Genomic DNA, 19926 nt, shown 5'->3' on the forward strand with positions numbered 1-19926 from the left:
TATATAGTACATTTTTCTAGAGTGCAGTTGAAAAAGGATTCAGTTTGCTACATGACAATGCTGCTATTTGATTAAATACATTTCAGGTATATTTTCATAAATCATCTCTCATTCATGTTCATCATTCTACTATTAATGTAGATATAAGGAAAAAAAACAACGTTTTTCATATGATTTGTATAACATAAATAAAGCAATCGCAACATTAAAAGTATACAATGAAATATTAAAAGTTCTTCGCACACATTTACAAAGTAATAATGCAATTAAATAATTCTATTCAGCGCAATTTATATACAGTGTTCCATCAGAAACAGAGCGATTAAATACACATAAAATAAATTATATAATTTATAATATATAGATATAATGAAAAAATTCCGAAAATGAGTAAAACATGATTGGACAAGATTATTCTTAACATTTAAAATACATGTTACACAAATGAATACAAATTATACAAAATCATTAATCTTTAATTAAAAATATTCTGATGTTCTGTTTCTGAAGAATCATTCTATGTGAAAAAAGTTATCTTACATCTATATAAAATAAATAAACTTGAAAAATGTATATAACATGACTATTATCAGAGTAAAATAAGAGGAATGAATATTAAGTCAAATGCCGAGTTTACAATAGCCAGCTCACTTAAATAATAGAACTTTTATGTATTTTTTACATAACAATTCAGAAATAATCATCTTCTAAATCAAATATATCTCTTTTATAATCGTAAGTGTAAAATTAATAACGAGTTAATAAGATGCTAGAAATCGGTCTGAGATCTCGAATGAAGAAAGAATTAATCAATCGTATTCTAGTTGTGTGACTGAATTGTTTAAATGATTAATTCTTTCTCGCGTACCGATTTATTAGCATTGTGGAATTGAATATGCTTAAAATTAAATATTTGACCGTGTGGAAGCCGTCTGATTAAAACTGTGAATTGTCTTAACGTTAAATAATTAATTATAATCAATTTAATTACACACAAAATAAGTTTTTCCCTATAAGTCTTTAATAAGTGTATCTTGATGCTAAAATAGGGGTCTCACTAACGCATTTGGGGGAGGGGGGGGAGAAACTTCATATATTTAAATTATAAATACGAATATTTACTTAAAACGGCCATTGCACGCTCGATAAAGGTATAATCTATATTACGAAATAAAAATATTAATAACTTTTGTGAATATAAATTCGAACGAGTAACGTAAAAAATTGACTACTGCTATGAAATGATGATAAATGAATGTCATATGAAAGAGATTTTGAGAGTTGTGCAGAATGCATATAAAAATTAAACGTCAACAGAAATGTAAACGCTTTTAAATTCAATATTTCGTCTATAGTTTTATATACGAATAAGATGGAAATGATCTAAGTTAAAGATTTAATCGAAAATCTCTTAGATGCCTCCAAGGGGGTGGATCAGGTGGTGGAGGCAAAGGGACTGGTTACGGGCGACAATGGCCTCTCTTTCTACCACCTTCGTTACCATCCTCATCCTCGCCACCCCTTCGCACTTCCGTATAACGTTCACCCTTTACACTTACGATCTTATTGTCAAGATATCGTACCATCTTCTTAGGTTCCGTTTTTGGCGCGACTGGACGATGTTCGCGGCAGTCGTCGTCCCTGTCAACATAACTGTATCGTGCGATGATACGAGATTTCAACTCTTCGTCATTCAGCCTCGCCTTGTTACGACCATTGGGCTGAAACAAATGAACGAAATTTAAATTAAAACGCTTTTATACGATCAAACAACGTCGCTATGAAATCTCACCGTTAGAAACGTCAGATTGCTCACGATGCTTTGACCTGCTTCTTGGCGATGTAATGCGAGTTGCGCAGCTTTTGCCATATCTCCTCCAGCTACTGCTAAACAATGCCTCGCTTCGGCAGGACTCGCTGCCGGAAACATCTCTTGCAATACAGCCACTTGATGCCAAGAAGATTCCTGAAAAAGAGTTATAATAAATGCTCGAAAACACGTCTCGTATATGTCTTCGTCTAGTATTTTTCTTACTTCCGAAAAGTATTCTCCGCTGGAATCACTTCCAGCATCACTGGTTTCCGAGAGATGATGAACTCGCATTCTTTGCGTACCGGCCGGTAGAAGAGCAGTCAGACTGATGTGATTCAGCGGATCACTGTGAGACTGACAATTCTCATTCTCTTTACTCTCTTGCTTCAACTTACTCTCTACATCAAGCAACCATTTTGACACAGCCTCTTTTTCGATAGTGGAAAACTCAGGAAGGCAGGCAGATACCATTTCGTATAGTCCGTCCACATCTAAATTTTCTTCCAACGCACTTTCTTCCACCATACTCACTACATAACTGAGTACAATGTCGTCTATTAAACTAAAACAAGAGGTACCTATTAACATTTCCGTCATAGTCAGGAATTTATTAGACAAGAATAAAAGTCATGTAGACATTTATAAAGCAATCGTAATCTGGTTTAGTAACAATAGTAGTTATAATAACCCATTACATAAAATGTCATATAAATCGTAATTTACTGATGTTATAACATCAATAGTTGTCACTTTACATTTATTAGTAAAATATATGGACATATAGAATCAATTTTAAAAGAATGTGTGAACGTTTAAAATGTTACACTTGTATTACCAACTTAAAGGCGACTAATGCCACCAGTTTATAAATGATTATTCAAAGAATTATTCAAGCTACGTAGATGTAATTCATGTTAAGATAAATTAAAATCACTTTTTATATAAATAAAAATACATTTTAAATAACTATTACAAATGTAATTGGCTACTTTCCTTTTAGGAGACATAATGGATACAAATACAGAAAAATACACAAATGATAATTACTTATTTCAAGAATTTATATGTCCATTAATCTATGAAGTTTATCATGAACATTAAATTTATTCAGAATATATTGTAAAAATCCTAGTAAATTTAATATACTTTAATCGAGTTTATTAAATTAAAACTAATTTGATTTGCTTATTATAAAAAGTTTCTTCAATCAATTTTATTCTTTAAATAAAATTAATTCTTGTTTTAATTTATAAAATGAGTTTTTCTAAAATTTTGTAATAAGGATGAGTTTTTAAATTCATAAATTGATTAATCACATAGTGCATAGATGTAGTTTTGTTCCTTAAAAACTGTATTTGCACATAATATAATTGATCAATCGATGAATTGAAAAACTCGCCCTAAGTACTTAGATTATTATCAAAAGAATATTCTTCGTTAAAGAAAACCATTACTTAAAAGATAGAAAATAAATTGTAATCATTTTTCTTAGCAACAGATTGATATTTTTGTTTGTGTGTCGTTCTATATCTTTGTTATTCACTAAATGTTAAAGAAGGCTAGAACAATGTCTGTATCAACTATCTCCTAAAAGGAAAACAGCTGATGGTTATTAAACCAGATTAAGTAAGGAAGTAGTCATAAAAGAAGAAGTATCTGTACCTCAATTGAGCAGTGGGTACCTGCTTCCTAACAAAACTAAATAAGGCTTTCTTCACCAGCTCCTCCTTCTCATCCATCGTCCGACTCATCCTGCAACCGTCAAAAACCCGTTAATACGTATCCTTCGGTGACGCTAAAAATATTCGAAACGATGTGTCCGGATTTGTATGCCTTGAAAGCAAACCTCCTGACGAAACACCCGAGTTCGTGATCTCTCGCGGCTCGCGCTAGTCGCGATTTAACTAACGATGCTACGAATGTTCCTCGCGCGTACGTCAGCGTACGTGCGACAACGTTCATTGATCCCTTAATATAGGTTAAGGGAGACGAGAGGGCAGCAGGTCTCTAATTCGTCAGCCCTTGTCTGCCCTTGTCAGCCCTTGCGCGCGAGATGCCTCTGAATACTTCGACGATGGTCCCTCGAGGGGAGAGACAGAAGCAATTGATCGTGATTGATCACGCGGAATATTTGCATCGCATATAAGTGAATAAGTCGGTACGTAAATAGATAAAAAGGATAGATGTACGAAATTAGGGAAACGATAAAAGCTATCACTCGGCGATGACAGAACGATCACCAACGATCACTGACGGTACAAACTGAGCCGGTCGTCGCTCGCTCACAAGACGAAAACTTTACGCAAAATATGCTGGTGCCCAGTACGAACCTGACCCCACCTGACCCTGAAACCAGGCTACCTCAATCAGGACACTTAAATTTCCGTCTGCAACGCTCTGCAATGCCAAGCAGCCAAGATAAATTTCGTATACAAACAACGCTAGTCGATTTGACAGTTTGACGAGGGGAGGGGTGGACGCGTAGAGATCCTCAAGCTCCTCAAGATAGAAATCAGACACGCCAACCACTGCGTGATTGGCTCTGTCATGTTGTGAAAGAGAATGTTGAGAGAGAGAGAGAGAGAAAGCGCGCGTTGGTATGCGCATGTGCAGTAAGTCTGTAAGGTCTGTAATTTGTGAGGACAATGAAGACAATTAAGTTGCAACACTTTTTTCTTAATGGATTTTGAAGCAGGACTTATGAACTAATAATAAAAACTGAGGTTTTAGTTGACGCGCGAATTAGTGGAGCTACTATTCCTGAAAAACTAGAGTCAGAGAGGAACCTAAGAGTGGCCATGGCGGCCTTTTTCGCGTGATAGGCGAAAGCCACCGTACGCTAGCGGCACCAACATCATTTTTATAAAATGACGTGAACTACGTATCACATTTTCGACACTGTCGATAAAATCGTAGTGTCGATATATGGATTTGGTGCTAAAGCCACAAATATATATAATATTAATTTACAAAAAAATGTTTTTCTTAATCGGATAAGACGTTTTTTTATAGATTTTTGGACGCTAGAAAACAAACAAAGCCCGCTCTCTCGCTATGTCCGTCTTTTTCGTTCTTTTCTTTTTCGTTTTTCCATGTATCAACACTACGATTTTATCGACAGTGTCGAAAATGTGATACGTAGTTCACATCATTTTATAAAAATGATGTTGGTGCCGCTAGCATACGGTGGTTTTCGCCTATCACGCGAAAAAGGCCGCCATGGCCTCTCTCAGGTTTCTCTCTGCTAGAGTCTATAATAAAGAGTACGGCCAAGTTGCTATTAATTCTATTGGTGTTGACAAAATATAGCGAAACCAATAGATGCCTCAAATCTGTTCTTTGCGTGCGCTATTATTCAATTGACAGGAATGGAATAATGAAGGAATAAACTTATTTTTATTAGTTATAAACTTCGTTCTATTTATATAAAAATATACATTTTTAATTAAATAATGTTCATGTATGTTACTATTATTTAATATTATTTAATAGTATCATGCATTGTCATTGCCATGGTTTTACTATTATAAATTTTAATTTTTAAACGCCCTTTTGTGCAATCAATTTTTGTGCGAAATAAGATGTAGCGCTTCATTATATTTTGAAATAAATTCCAGCAAGTTTACAGCGTGTTGCAACGAATGTTAGCCATTTTTTCAGTGACGAAATTTATTAAATGTGTATTTTTATTTTTAACATAAGATGAGTATCTTTTGTGCATTGTGCAGGTTTAAATTTTTCTTCTTGTTCGATTTTAATATTAGAAAACAGATCAATAACTGTTTTAAAAAAACTCTATATTTTGCAAATTTTCTTTTTCTTTTAATTTTCGTAATACAGTTGCATAAGTTCAAGAAGTAACAACACTGAACCATTTCAAACCGAATGAGACAATGCCACAGCGATCCAAGACGGGTGGCTTCTAGAATGAAAATTTATATACTTCAAATGTAATTCTTCGATTGCGCGCCGAAATTTGTGAAACCATTTCGACACAATTTTGATAAATAGAGCAGTTATTAATAAATAAATTTGTAATTATACAGAATATACATCACTTCCGATTTTGAATTAAGTTAAGATTTAAAATTAAGATGAAAAAGGTATAGAATCTCTCGATCTCTTTCTATCTTTCTCACCTCAAATTTTGATGAAAATACGGCTATGCCGCCCCGAATCAATAATAGTATAATAATAAAAATAATAATAGTATAATAGTAATAATAAGACAACAGTAGAAATGTACAATAGAACAATAGAAAATGTACAATAGAAATACAATAAAAATAAATAAAAATACAATAGAAACAATAGAAATAGAGAAAATAAAAACAATGGAAATGTACAACAGAAATAACAAACAATAGAAATAAATACAATAGAAATGTTACACGAGTGACTAATTGATTTTTTAATTTGATTTTAAATTTCGTGCACACTTGTACGGAATAAGTGACTAAACGCATGCGCAACACAGCAGAAGAAGGTGACTGCAGCGCATGCTCATATCGCAGTGTTGCGTGCCGTGACAGATTTCCTAACCTCAATAATCGTGAACTTTAACGTTGAATATGTCGATTCACGGGGCAGAGCGACGCTTTTTTCTGCCAGATTCTTTCGTTTCACGCAAAAACGCGTCGAACAAGTCTAATTTTGTCAATATTGGAGAGGAGGGTGGTTAAGGTAAACATTTACCAAATATATGAAAATACTTAAAATGTATTAAAGAAATCGCAACAGTATGTAACGAGTGAAAGTATTAATATATACAGCATGAAAATGTGACCTGAACGTATGCTTGTATCGTAATAATTCGCAATTGCGACAGATTTTCTAACCTCAATAGTCGTGCATTTCAAACGCTCAATATCTCTATTCGGGAGACAGAGCGACACTTTTTCTGTCAAATTCGTTTCTTTCAAAAACGCATCGAATGAGTGTATATTATCAAAATTTGAGGTAACTGGGGTATTCTATCTTATCAAAATCAAACTCATGCGTTTTCATTCAAAACGAAAGAATCCGATAGAAAAACGTAGCGGTCTGCCCCACGAGATATTAATCGTTAAGTATTGTTCTGGCGACAACTTCCTGACGTGTAGAATAGTTTATTTTATTTCTTTTCGTGTTCGGGGTGTTTACCGACTTTTGAGACGCAGCCTCTAATATACTATTTAATTACCGTCAATTTTAACGCTTAATATTAATTTTCGCAAAATAGGACGACACTATTTTTCTTATCAGATCTTTATTTTTACGCGAAAATATGAAAAAAAGCGCAAACTTGTAAGAATTTTTGGGAATTTGATCTTCCACATTCTCTTTTCAATTAGCATTTTATTTTCTAGATTGAATATCCAAGATGCTATATTTATATCTAACGTATATCTAAACGCATAACATCTATCAATGCGTCAACAAACGGAAAACATTTAAATTTACACTTATATAAAGACTCGCGTTTTTCTCATGTAAAATCTTGCATCTCTTTATCATTATACCTTTTATATAATATATAAAAATTTTAATACATTCAGAACTGCATGTTGTAATATCTGTTTATTTGTAAGATGTATCATCACATGCATTACAATTTATGTAATATGATTCAATTGCGTACAATGTAGGTATCGTCGATGATAATTTATTCAGCATATATCCAATATAAATAATTACAATGTGGAACAAATTGATACAGGATACATTTATTATTTTCAGATAAGATAAGTTATATAACAAAATTCTAGAATTAAAAAATTTAAATGTTTACAATATAAAATCTCTGTCAAGTTTGCCGACAAGACAACCAAATTCGTTATAAGCAGACAGTATATTATTAAATTTTTTTAAAATAAATGCGCAATCTATATCAGATGCTCGTCATATAAATGTATATATACGAAGTTAAAATACACATAGATATTTAAATAAATACACACATTACGAGAAAAATACGCGTTTGACAAGCGGAAATATCTAACGTATTATAGATACCTTCTTCGAAATTCTCCAAACTCTATATAGCACGATTTAATTTTCGATTAGAGATCTCATGATTACAACAACCGAAACTAAAAATAAATTTTCTCACAAGTATTCTTAATAGATTCCAAAAATAACAATCTGTTTTGTTTTACTTCTTGGTTCTCATATATGATGACTCTGATTCAGTTTGTCATTATAATGCATTTCTCCGCTTGTGAGAGTTTCAAGAAAACAAATTACAGGTGTTCTTACACTAGTTTTCATTGAAATTTGTAGTATAATCCAATTACATAGATTATAAGATATCTTTATATCTTATTTTACTATGTCTTTTTATTCTCTTTTTTTTCTCTCGAGGGACTTGTATGTATCTTATTGTGTTCGATTCCGTTGTCCTCGCCAGCGGAAGCATAATCAAGAGAGTCTTTTTTATTATCATCTTTATTACAACTTAATTCTGGTTCTTCGACAATATCTTGCTGTTGCTCTAAGAAATCTGTAGGTACAAACTCCATTTGGTCTTCATTATCGTTTAAATCTGGTGGAGCTGGCAGTTCGCAAAAATGTAATCTTTCGTCTCTATCATTCATTTCCTCGCCACCTGGATCGTCTTCCTCATGTAAACTCATAAGTTTTTCAAAGTCTGAGGAAGCTGTGACTTCGTTATTCTCCGAGAATATCTCCGTCGGGCTAAGAGGTATATCTAAAGGCTCCAGCTTGACTGTCGCGCATGGAGACGTTGGCGTGGTGGGTCGTTGCAAACGTATTTTAGTAAAAGGTCTTGGCTCTACAGATTCGGACAGTTGTCGCTTTTGCGCACGCTTAGGACTAGAAGACGTAGACACCCTTGAAGGTGATGTTTTATTCTCTTTGGATTCTGTCGTACCTTTAGGAACTACATATTGAGATGACAATGGCTTCGTTTGAGGTATAAGTAACTGTGATTTTGCGTTCTGTCGATGTAAAAGAATATATGTAAGTAAATTTTAAAATAAACATTGACGAATGTAATTATAATAAATCGGTGTCTAACTTACTTGAGACGAGGGACTCGGACCGGCTAGTCCCTTCACCTGCAACGCTTCGGCAGCATTCAATAGTTGCGGCAATTTATCGTGAGCAATGTTGACTTCTCCGCGATACATAAATTTAACCAATGCGTCCACCTCCCAAAATTTCAAATCCTTCATTAGAATAATAGGATGTTGACATGGATTCTCCCGCAACAAGTCTGCTAGGTAGTCGCTGCAGGAAGATAAAATCATCTTGTGACATTTCAGAGACTGCCCTTCACATGCCAGGGTCACATCGACAAATTGTTCTGTGTCCAGTAACGACGGGAAGCTACTTTGCATATTACTATGGTAACTGTTCCACCTTAGGCAAACCTGGAACATACAAAAAAGGACGAGTTTAGCAAAAATCTATGGCGAATTGTATTTTTATCTTGTAACAGATCTAACATTCGCATCTACGTACTTCTGTAGGTTGCTGATGCACGACATTATGGGACCCTTGATTAGTTTGTCGCGGTGGCATTTTGATAGTTGTAGGTGCAACTTGTTTCACTTTCAACGGAATAGTTTTTAATACGAGAGTCTTTGGTTGCCGTGGTTGTTGCTGTTGCTGCTGCTGTTGCTGTTGCGATTGCTGTTGTTGAGATAGTGGCGCTGGTGCGATGTTACGAATGTGAGGTCTCATTAAGGATTGCGTTGCGATCCTTATAGCTTTCGTACTTGTACTGCCTTGAGACGTTGATTGTACAACTAGGACAAAAAATAAATATATGGTGTGTGTAAGTCGGAAAAAAAAATGCTGCGGAAAGAATGTAGAGAGCAGTGACGGTAATTAATTTAGATTTAAATTCTGATTATAAATGTCAAATTCTGTAATCCTATAACTGCTCACTTGAAGAATCATTTAGTTAGAAGAATCGTTTAATTAAAAGTTAGAAAACTTGACAATGGTTTTAATTAAAATTTTAATTGATTGAATTAGAAGTTGTAGGATGCAACGTTTTAAATTAACGCCCATGTCTACTAACATAGATTAACTTTAATCACAGTTTGCGTTTTTATACCCGAAACATCAATTCGGCGCGCAATTCAAAAGACTACAAAATATGATACGAGAGGGTGAATCAAATATAAACCGGAATTATTTTTGTACACGCTGTGAGGTGAACGGAGAGGGGTACGGCTTCTGAGCGTTGTAGGTAGGGATGCCTGAAGGAGATTTTCCCGTATGGGACCTCACACTACCGCTTCTTTAGTTAGTATCACGATGTCAGAGTAAGAGGGTACCCTTGTCTGTTGCGCAACGAATTATCAAGTTTCTTGCGATATAAGGCGTAAAACCATCCGAAATTTTGAGAAGGCACAATTCAGGGACAATACCTTTGAAAAGACTCAAGTGTATGCGTGGTATAAATAATTTTTAGGAGGGCGAGAAGCAGTTGAAAATGAAGGTCACCGACGTCGCCTGAGAATCAGTGTGACTGAGGAGAATATTCGCACTGTTTTGCACATCGATTTTCTCCATGAACGTCGTATTATGAACGCCGCATGCATACTACTGACAACTTTTGGACGAAATAAAACTCGTGTATCTCGTCTCGGGAAAAACGCGAATTTCCAATATGAGACGTTATTCTGCTGCACGACAATGCCCGACACCATACAACTGTCCAAACTTGGCAAAAAATTGAGGATTTGTTCTGGACACTGAAACGTCCTTCCTACAGTTCAGACTTATCGCCCCGCGATTATCATTATCATTTTTGTTTACCACTAAAAGAAGGAGGACAGAGATTTGATGACGATGTTGCTGTCGAAGTTTTCGTGCGCGCGATTGGTGTCACAACCACTTTTATTTACGGAATCAAAAAACTATCTATCCGTTGGAAAAATGTGTTTCTAAGTCCGGAGATTATGTACAGAAATAACTATATGTATTTTTCTTATGGTGCTTCAATAAATTTAAAAAAAAAATAATTCCTATTTATATTTGATTCACCCTCGTATATGAATCTAAACAAAGATTTAAAGCACTTTAAGCTTCGACCATCATAGGCTTTGTTTTTTGCTTGTATTCACATTATATGATCCTAATAAATCGTTTATTGTAAAATATAAAATATTAATTAGGAAATAAATTTATTGAGAAATAACAATGAGAAAATAAACATTTTATAAATTCATTTATTACATATAAAAATCTTTTATTATATACAATGTTAAATTGTAAATACATATTTGTATACTTGGAAAAGATATATCACAAGCATTAAAACAAAAATTAGTATTTCACTAATTTATTATGACAATACAACTTGGGTAACCAGCCCAATTACACCGTAAATGTATTTAAATATATGGATAAACCGTTTTACATTAATACTCTACGTGCCTTTTAAACCGTATATTTCAAAATACCTGTGTACCTGTATATTAAAAATTACACGGACTGAAACATGGATATGTATATTACACGTGTATTTACGATTTAGAGATATGAAAGAGGTTACTACTAGATACGACGCATTCAATCGAAAGAAATTAATTTCAAGCAGAAAGGCATCAATAACGTTATTTATCCTGTATAAAAGATGCTATTTATTTTATATTTTTTTATATTACAGTTTTATCAATTAGACAAATTAGATTGCAAAAGTATTTAATTGAAGTGTTTGAAAAAACTGATGAAAACTAAATATGTAACTAAAGTTTATTAAATATTTCATTGTGGTTAAATAAATTCTTTTTTCTTTTAGTAAACATTCATTGTTACTCGTTATTAACTGCTATCATCTATTTTTTTTATTACATTTACAGTTGAAATTTTATTTTAATAAATATAAAATAGACGTAATGAGAGAAAAGGAGAGAGAGAGAGATTAATTTAATTGAAATATCACCTCGTTTTTTTTTAATTAAAGAAATGTAAAATATAAAGTTTATAACTAAAATTCTATTTTAAGAAATAAATACATATAGACATAAAAGTTAAAAATTAATTTAATTAAAATATCTATTTATTTAATAAAAAACAAATTGTAAAATATAAAGCTTATACAGTTATTTTGTAGTCTTACATTATATCCATTTCAATTTATTGCCTTGTGATTTGACTCTTTTACTGATCAATTGACTCTTATATTATATTCTTTTTTTATTATTTTTATCTATTACTGACATTGTTTTTATTATGTTACTATTTGATTCAGAAATGTGGAGTTTCACAATTTACAATATTTGATGTCTTGCGTTGTCGATGGACTCTTGCCATTTTACTCCGATACGATATGTTTTCAATAGCAAGTGAGATTAATAATACCCACATCACAGAATGTATATTCTTATTTTTCGTTTTTTATTAATATTTTTACTTATGTATTCGTGAATTTTTATAATTTCTTTGTTTGTACATCGTTAACGATATTGCGACTTAACATTGATAATGACCTAATTAAGGTCGAAACGTCTGTTTTTAAATTTTATTAAACTTTATATTTATTTTTAACTAATGACATTTTATATTTACTAAGACCTTTATATTTCAACGAATGTTGGCTCGTAGCCCTGTTTGTATTAATTATTTTTTAAATTTATTGAGCCTTGTTATTTATATATTTTTTTATACAGTTAATATTTTATGTTAATAAATATATACAATTCCAATGATTACATTCTCTTTTCTTGAAATGAAATCTAAAAGAATGAATATACTGCCAATATTAAAAAGGAGTAAATATATATATAAAGAGTGACAGATTCGCTCTTTCTCTCGGAGTGAAATTTCAATCTTTTGGAGATTCATTCTAAAGATGGAAAGTCTCACTCCTTTTTTGGAGTAAATCTCTGGAGGAAATCTTATTCAAGAGTGCAAATATTTTCATTCTTTTTTCGATAATAATGGCAGTATTATCATTCTTTGAAGTGAGGATAAAACTTTAAGGGAAAGTATACCTAATGATACGATAATTACCATGATAACGTCTGCCGATCAGCCTGCCCCCGTGATGCACCCTGAGATGCCGGTGCAGATTCGTCGTGCCGCACTGGCGCGGATTTGCACCGCCTCTGACAACGACCGATCCGCAGATGCGGCACTGAGCGCGCAGCGGATCGTTAGTGCACAGGTCGAAGTGTGCCCAGACCGCGCTTGGATTCGCCATGGCACGTAAACTACGCGCGTGGGAGCGCACGCGATGCGTGACGCTTCCATGCCGACCAGATGATGATGGCGGGGACGACGGCGGCAGTGCCGTCGGCAGCAGTGGCGGCGGCGTCAATGAGGCCGGCACGCTCGAGTCGTCGAGATAACAATCCTCCTCGTCCTCCGGTTCCTGCTTCATTGCCAGGCTTCTCCTGGTATTCGCCGTGGAAGTCGTCGTCGCGACGTTCCGCTCTTTGATACCGTTGCGTCGCAGGTTGACAATGTCTAGTGTACAGACGTAGCGACCCTTGCCTATCTGAAACTTCCCCCGAACGAACGATCCGGTGAAATTGCGAGTCACCACCTGTCACCCGTGTTACCGACATTTCATTTTTAAAAAAATGACTCAGCTATAATAATCGTCGCAGACACGTTTTCCGCTGTCAAAGACAGTATTGTGTTTTATCGGGATCAGTCGTTACGTAGGTACGGCTCTGCGTCGGGTATTTCTTATCGTCTAAACGTCGATATAATCGCCGCCGCTTTTTATAGGAACGCACGACTCGCGGTAGCGCGGCACTAAAATAGGTGTTACACACGCGTTAAGTTTAATGGGCAACGTCTCCGCACTGCAATTTACGTTGATAAACAACAAGCTTAATCTTTACGGATGAAAAATTCGTCCGCGCAAATTTCTCAATCCTTATCCGACTAATGATCACAGCCGATAAATGAAAATAAAGAGGTAAATGATTACATTGTTCAACAAAAAGGTACGAAGTAAGTCATGATTCTGAACATTTAAAAGATTTTAGCCATCAGTTGGGTGGATAATGATAATGCTGGCTATACTGCAACTTTCAAGCTTTATAACTCAAAAAGTACTTAATAAAAAATATTTTATTATATAGAGTTTTGTAAAGTCCTCGAGGTAAGCTATAAATACGTAATTAATAATGAGAATATGCAATAAAAAATGAGGGAATTCCGTTTAAAAATTTCAAAGTGATCTTGACAATATCACTTGAGGTTAAATCAATGCGTGGGATTGATACCGTCTTATACCCCCCTCGAAGTGGTGACGTAACTTTTGTCTGAAACTTTTTCCAATCCTACGTCACTCTCTCTCTCTCTTTCTCGTATAATATTAATATTTTAGGGTATCAATTAAAATTAAACATTCTATCATATATGTATATGTGTATATATATATGGATAGATAGGGTAAAGCGGGGCTTTTTCGTTTATTTCTCGTAATAATATTTAAACAGCATAAATCAATTATTAAAGGTTGTGCTTCATTGCTTTCAAGGAGCAATCATGATATTATAAGCACATCACTGCAAATAGACATTGTTTATTATCGTAAATTTTCGTATTACTGTATAAAGTTGAAACTGACGGAATAGCCTCGCGCTCTACCCTTGATAGATAGCTAATTTATTAAAAGCATCCATAGACGAAACTACAAAAATGAACAGATTTTGCTGTAGCACCATTTGAAAATTGTTATTTTGGGTCTAATCGTACTGAAAAATATTCTTTACTAATTCGCTTTTATTTAATAACTGTATTTTGAAACTTTTAACAATTTAATAACTGTATTTTAATACTTTGATGCATAGACTAATGAAATGAATTAATTAGTGTAAAGACAATAGTTAAAAAAAAAGAAATAGTTTGAAAATATGCATATTGCAAATTACATAATTTTTTAAAAAGTAGTAAATAGTCTTTTTTTTACATCAATTGAGATTCATTTCATTATTCTATACATAAAAATATTAAGGTACGCAGTTATAAAAAAATTAATAGGTAGTAGATAAAGATATTTTTTATTTCAATTAGACCAATTAGTAAATAGTAATTTTCAAATAATGATATATACAGCAAAATCCGTCCATTTTTTATAATTTTATTTGAGCAAACTTTTAATCACAGGTATCCCACGATCTACAAAATATCAGTTTCATCAAATTTAACTATTTTTTTCTATAACGGATTAATACGGAATCCTTTTAATAAAATAATTTGATATTTAATTAAATAATTAAATAAATAATATTAATTAAATAATAATTAAAAAATAAATAATTTTATATTAAATTAAATAATTTAAATTGTAACATTTTTACAATAAACTAAATTTTATGATTTCTATAATTATATTTTTATACAGCACAGAAATTTGCAGCAACATTACATATTGCAATGCAATGTTTCAGAAATATTATTTAAATAGAGTAGATATGCAAAATGATTTTAATGTAATATTTTTAAAAAGTAATGAAAAGAAATTACTTTAAGCTTAAATAGTTGTGCCTGTAGCTTGTAATTTATTAAGTCTTAATAAATATCAATCGCGATTTTATATTTTATATGTATTATTATTTAACCTGTGCTTAAATAATTTTGTATATGAAAAATCTTTTATCAGAACTGATACTACAAAGAATTTAGGTGAAAAATTTTTTCATGAAATATAATCATATACAGGGTGTCCGGAATTTATTTACTCATATAAAAGGCATATAGATACATACGTTTGTATATTCTAGATACTATTCCGTATATAATATATATATGTAATAAAAATTAATAAAAATTCTAAATCTTTTCTTTTCTAATCTCTCTAAACTTGTTTCATTTATGAAATAAATATATTTGAACTTATACACCATGAACCATTTTTTTGGTAATATTTATTAATTAGATTTTTTAGTTATACATCCATTAACATATAGCGTTTTAGGCCCGACCGGATTTGTGTCAACCCGTGTTGGATTAATGTTTATCGTTGGTAGACGTAAAGTCTAACATGGTCTACTAAAAGGAGAGCACAAAACGTCATTAATTCAATTCAGATTGGTGCAAACCCGGGCCAGAAACATCAATACAGGGTTCATCGAAATAGCAGTTCTTGTAAGATTGCAGAGATCAAGTGACGCGAGCTGAGGTACAGCTGTAGGATGGATGACAGCTTGGGAACACGATACAATTAATTCCAGAATTCAAGCGTCTTTTTTTATAACGATTTTTTCGTGTGTCTTCCAGAATATAACACTAATACTTATTTTAATAAAAAAAATTGGATTAATTGATTTAATAGCTTTTTAAATATATATTAAATGTAACGTTGCTGCAATGTTACAGCAATGTCGCAGCAATATATTGCATCGTTTCTACAACGTTGCAATCTTGCAAAGACAGATTTCTGCAACATTTCTATTATACAATCTTTCGGTGCTGTATAGGTAACAACTTTTTATACATATACATATAACAGCCTTCATAAGTGCGGAGCAAGGCAAACGATGAATTCTCTCGTTATCGAGACTCTACTATGATTCGTCACTTGACACGCGTGTCCGCGCCATCTTTCTTAATTTTATTGTTTCTTTTTTTCTCTCTGTAATACGAGTGGCCGTGTACTCTGTTAGCGAAAGTTCGCGCGTATCGCGTATGTGGCGCGTTTCGACGGTACGGGGGTGAGTACTCTCTTCACGTGAATCAGCATCAACACGGTAGAGCGTTCATATATTCTTTTTCTCTTCCCGCGACACCTCCGGGAGCGTCGTCTCCCGTCACGTTGTCGTCCCGTCCTCGCCCACCACCCATTCCCCACCGGTTCCCTCTCTCCGCACGCGCTTCGTACACCCACTCTTTGTGTCCCCGCGTCATTCGCGGCGTTCGTCGTTCGCGAGGATCGGCGGTTATAAAATACGGCGACAAGTGCGCGCGCGACCCACCAAGAGATAACCAAGAAGATAAGCGAAGCGGACTACCGGCCTAGGGGCCACTCGTATCGGATCATTCGGATCTCGTGTGACCGGCCTCTGACGCGCGGATCTACCGCGTTACAGATGTGTTCTCGAGAGCGCACACAAGCGATGGATCTTTTTGATATGAAACATCGTATACTCCGGAACGATCGATTCGCGGCAGCGCAGCGTTATCTCACCTCTCCGAGTGTGTTCCTCCGGTTTTACTCGTCGCGATAATGTCACGGGCACGGCGTGTTGCTCGATCGTTGCACGATCGGACTGGACGGTCGTTTCCCGCGGCTTCGCCGTCGGACAACGACGACGATGACGATAGAACGAGGTAATACTTATATATCGTCGAATCTCTGTGGAGATCGACGATCGCGCGTGTCCGTCCCGCGCTCGCTCGCGCCTACCCTCTCCCTCTTCTTGCTCGTTCAGCGTTCTCTCGTGCGGTGCGGTACTCAAATTCCCGTGTGATCATCAGGCGAAGATCGTCGGACACGCGCGGCCACCCTTCGATCACACCTATATATTAATCCTGAATATCGCGCGCCGCGCGGTTCTCCAAGACTCGCGTGAGAGATCGTTATGCGTCGTCGTTTTTAGGTGCTCGCTCGAGACGAATTGGGTGGTGGCCCCGTGTGGCTTGCCGCGCGCGCGCGCGCTATTGCCGCAGAGCGGGATTTTCTCCGAAGCCGAACCCGGGAGTGACTAAAATCGAAATCGGTGAACGAACAGGGGCGCGTCAGGACGCGCATGTGCGACGACGTCGCCGGTCGTCGACGCGTATTGTCGCGTCGCTAGCGTGTATGCGCGCGCGTGCGTACACCCGGCTGTCTCGTTTTCTGCCCTCCCTCCTTCCTCTCCCACCCGCAGTCACTACTCCTCGTTCTCTCTTCTGTTCCTCCGCTGCTTCGGATTGGAATTACTAACCGACCTGACGATGTTCGACCACGAAAAGTCCCGAAACCGAAATGCCGGCATTGACACGCGCGAATTCCGATCGATCGGTGCGTCGACATTGTCGACCGGCTCTGTCGGTTCGTCGCTTCCACTGCTTCCAGCTTCCGCTTCCTCTCACTGGTTTGTCTCACGGTTGGAGCTGGTTGGAGCGCCGAAGAACGTAACTCTTCGTGTAATTATAGAAAAGAATATATTATCATGGAATATATGAAGGAGATGAAACAATAGAGTCGATTGTGTATTTCAAAATGAGGTGCAAATTATAAAAGTGAGAAAATTCACTAGATATCGATCAATTAAATTATTAGTATTCTAATGAATTTGTTCACTTTGTAATTTTCATTTCACTCCGAGGTTACGATCGACCCCAAGATTCGATTTATATATCGAATCTTTTATTTGTACGCGTGACAAAAACGTGCTAGCACGCGCGCGAGTGCCTCGTAATACAGCAAACGCAGAAACGTGACGGGGCATTGTATTTTTGGAACTGAGCGTAATTCATGAATACGCGCGGATTCATCGCGGGAAGCGAACGAACGATCTGCGTCCGATACATTCGTAATATTCTCTTCAATCAATTTTCAGATAATGCAAAATGAATAAATGTCGTCGAGGGACGAAGACGAATGATAAGATTTACAAAAATTATCATTAGGCGCAAATCCGATCAGATGTGTTAGAGCGCGTTCACACCTAGGCGGATAAGCAGCAGCCAATCAGAATTCATCTCCGTTAGATCCTAAAAATATAGATCAGTCAAATAAAAGAGCACGGTATCGTTCTGAATGCACCCTAATGCGGTGATTGCCAGGCGGGTGACAAACACGATCTAATCATGCTAATCCGTTAATTAATGAATTTATAATACAGACAATTATAATATCAATTATCTCCTGTTTAAGATTCGACACCAACTTAAACATTTCTTTCCGAATGACACATTTAATAACGTAAATTATTCAAAATGTTAATTAGCAGTTAAGATAATCAGGACTCTTCGGAAAGCATTTATGTATCTATATTCAAACCTACACGAGAATTCCCATAGAATTCGCAAAACTGCCGGAAATCGGTCAGCGAATCACTGACATATTCCCTGATAGGCGACTTTCTCGAGTAATGAAAATTATTTTAAAAAATTAACAAATAAATTACAATTTATATGATTAAAACAGCACTCTTAAAAAAAAAAGTAATAGGGTACATTCAGAACGAGAATTATCATAAACCTTACAAAACTGTCAAAAATTGACCAATGTCTCGCACATATACATATGGAAAGGCGTCTTTTTCGAATATTAACAATTACATAAAAAATTAATAAATATTTTACAGGATAAGAACTCTTCGGAAAATATTTAAATAACAAAATGAGCATGATATGATGGTGTAAAGCGCGCGAGTCTACCATGTTAGAGGACTCGGATTCGATTCCCTATAGAAATCTAAAAATTTTCATGCACTCGTAGCTCCTTAAATTATAGACTCCATATGTCTGTGTACAACTTCTCATGCGCACAGCGTCTCATCTTCGTTCCCGTAAAGACCACTTTTTTTTTTTAGAAAAAAAATTGTTTACAAATCAAAATAACAATGCTGATCGCCAGAACTCTTTAGAACTATGTATCTTTTTAAGTTCCCGCTACAAAAAATTGTAGCTGGAACTTTCGTTAAACAAAGTGAGTGAACCCGGTGTCTCATCTTGGATTTTCGGTTTCTCGACTTCAATGACTGGATTTGCTTAAGTTATATAGAACTATTGAAAATAAAAGAGTTCTGAGGACTCTCAAAATTTAATAAGTTTCCACACACACAAGATTTCCAAGTGACACGTCAGCTTCACACACGATGAACGTTATCAATTTTTTCTTTAGTTGATTTTATATTATAAAAAGTGCGTAACATACTTCTTTTTAAGAATAATGAATAGATTTCTCATTAATAAATACAAAATTTTTTCAATAAATAAACCTATTTAATGACATTTAGTTTTAGGATATCAAGGAAAGAGAGCGAAACACTTATTCGTAATGATTCATTATTTTTAATGTAATTTTTGTATGTGGTAGCATAGTATAATATTAATTAAATTAATTATACATATTAAATATTTTTTTGTATGCACTGTGTAACCGAATAACAATACAGACGAGACTAGTAGAAGGAGACCTTCATAGCACTACCTTTCTTTTATTCCTTGGCGCAAAATTAAGATTATTTGTCATTTTTTATGTTGTT

At 34.8% G+C, this 19926-nt stretch overlaps 2 protein-coding genes across 2 annotated transcripts; both read right to left on the reverse strand.

The window, feature by feature from the left end:
* Positions 1–838: 838 nt before the first annotated feature.
* On the reverse strand, positions 839–4300 carry LOC108782807 (CUE domain-containing protein 2). Its single transcript, XM_018551177.1, has 5 exons — positions 4144–4300; positions 3476–3565; positions 2036–2375; positions 1793–1966; positions 839–1721 (listed from the first exon to the last, which is right to left on the reverse strand). Exons 2-5 carry the CDS (start codon positions 3562–3564, stop codon positions 1461–1463), a joined length of 864 nt encoding a protein of 287 aa, XP_018406679.1. The 5' UTR covers position 3565; positions 4144–4300; the 3' UTR covers positions 839–1460.
* Positions 4301–7933: 3633 nt separating this feature from the next.
* Positions 7934–13744, reverse strand: LOC108782755 (protein jim lovell). Its single transcript, XM_018551112.1, has 5 exons — positions 13733–13744; positions 12785–13319; positions 9278–9564; positions 8836–9186; positions 7934–8751 (listed from the first exon to the last, which is right to left on the reverse strand). Exons 1-5 carry the CDS (start codon positions 13742–13744, stop codon positions 8122–8124), a joined length of 1815 nt encoding a protein of 604 aa, XP_018406614.1. The 3' UTR covers positions 7934–8121.
* Between the last annotated feature and the right edge of the window lie 6182 nt (positions 13745–19926).

Source organism: Cyphomyrmex costatus, unplaced genomic scaffold (assembly GCF_001594065.2).
Source record: "Cyphomyrmex costatus isolate MS0001 unplaced genomic scaffold, Ccosl1.0 scaffold135, whole genome shotgun sequence".
Lineage (NCBI taxonomy): Eukaryota > Metazoa > Arthropoda > Insecta > Hymenoptera > Formicidae > Cyphomyrmex > Cyphomyrmex costatus.

Coding starts and splice junctions, on each gene's coding strand:
- LOC108782807 (XM_018551177.1), bottom strand. CDS start 3,564: ATGAGTCGGACGATGGATGAGAAGGAGGAGCTGGTGAAGAAAGCCTTA. Junction 2,376..3,475: donor GTACCCACTGCTCAATTGAG/GTACAGATACTT, acceptor CTCTTGTTTTAG/TTTAATAGACGACATTGTAC. Junction 1,967..2,035: donor GCGGAGAATACTTTTCGGAA/GTAAGAAAAATA, acceptor ACTCTTTTTCAG/GAATCTTCTTGGCATCAAGT.
- LOC108782755 (XM_018551112.1), bottom strand. Junction 9,565..12,784: donor GATCGGCAGACGTTATCATG/GTAATTATCGTA, acceptor TTTTTGTCCTAG/TTGTACAATCAACGTCTCAA. Junction 9,187..9,277: donor TGCATCAGCAACCTACAGAA/GTACGTAGATGC, acceptor TGTATGTTCCAG/GTTTGCCTAAGGTGGAACAG.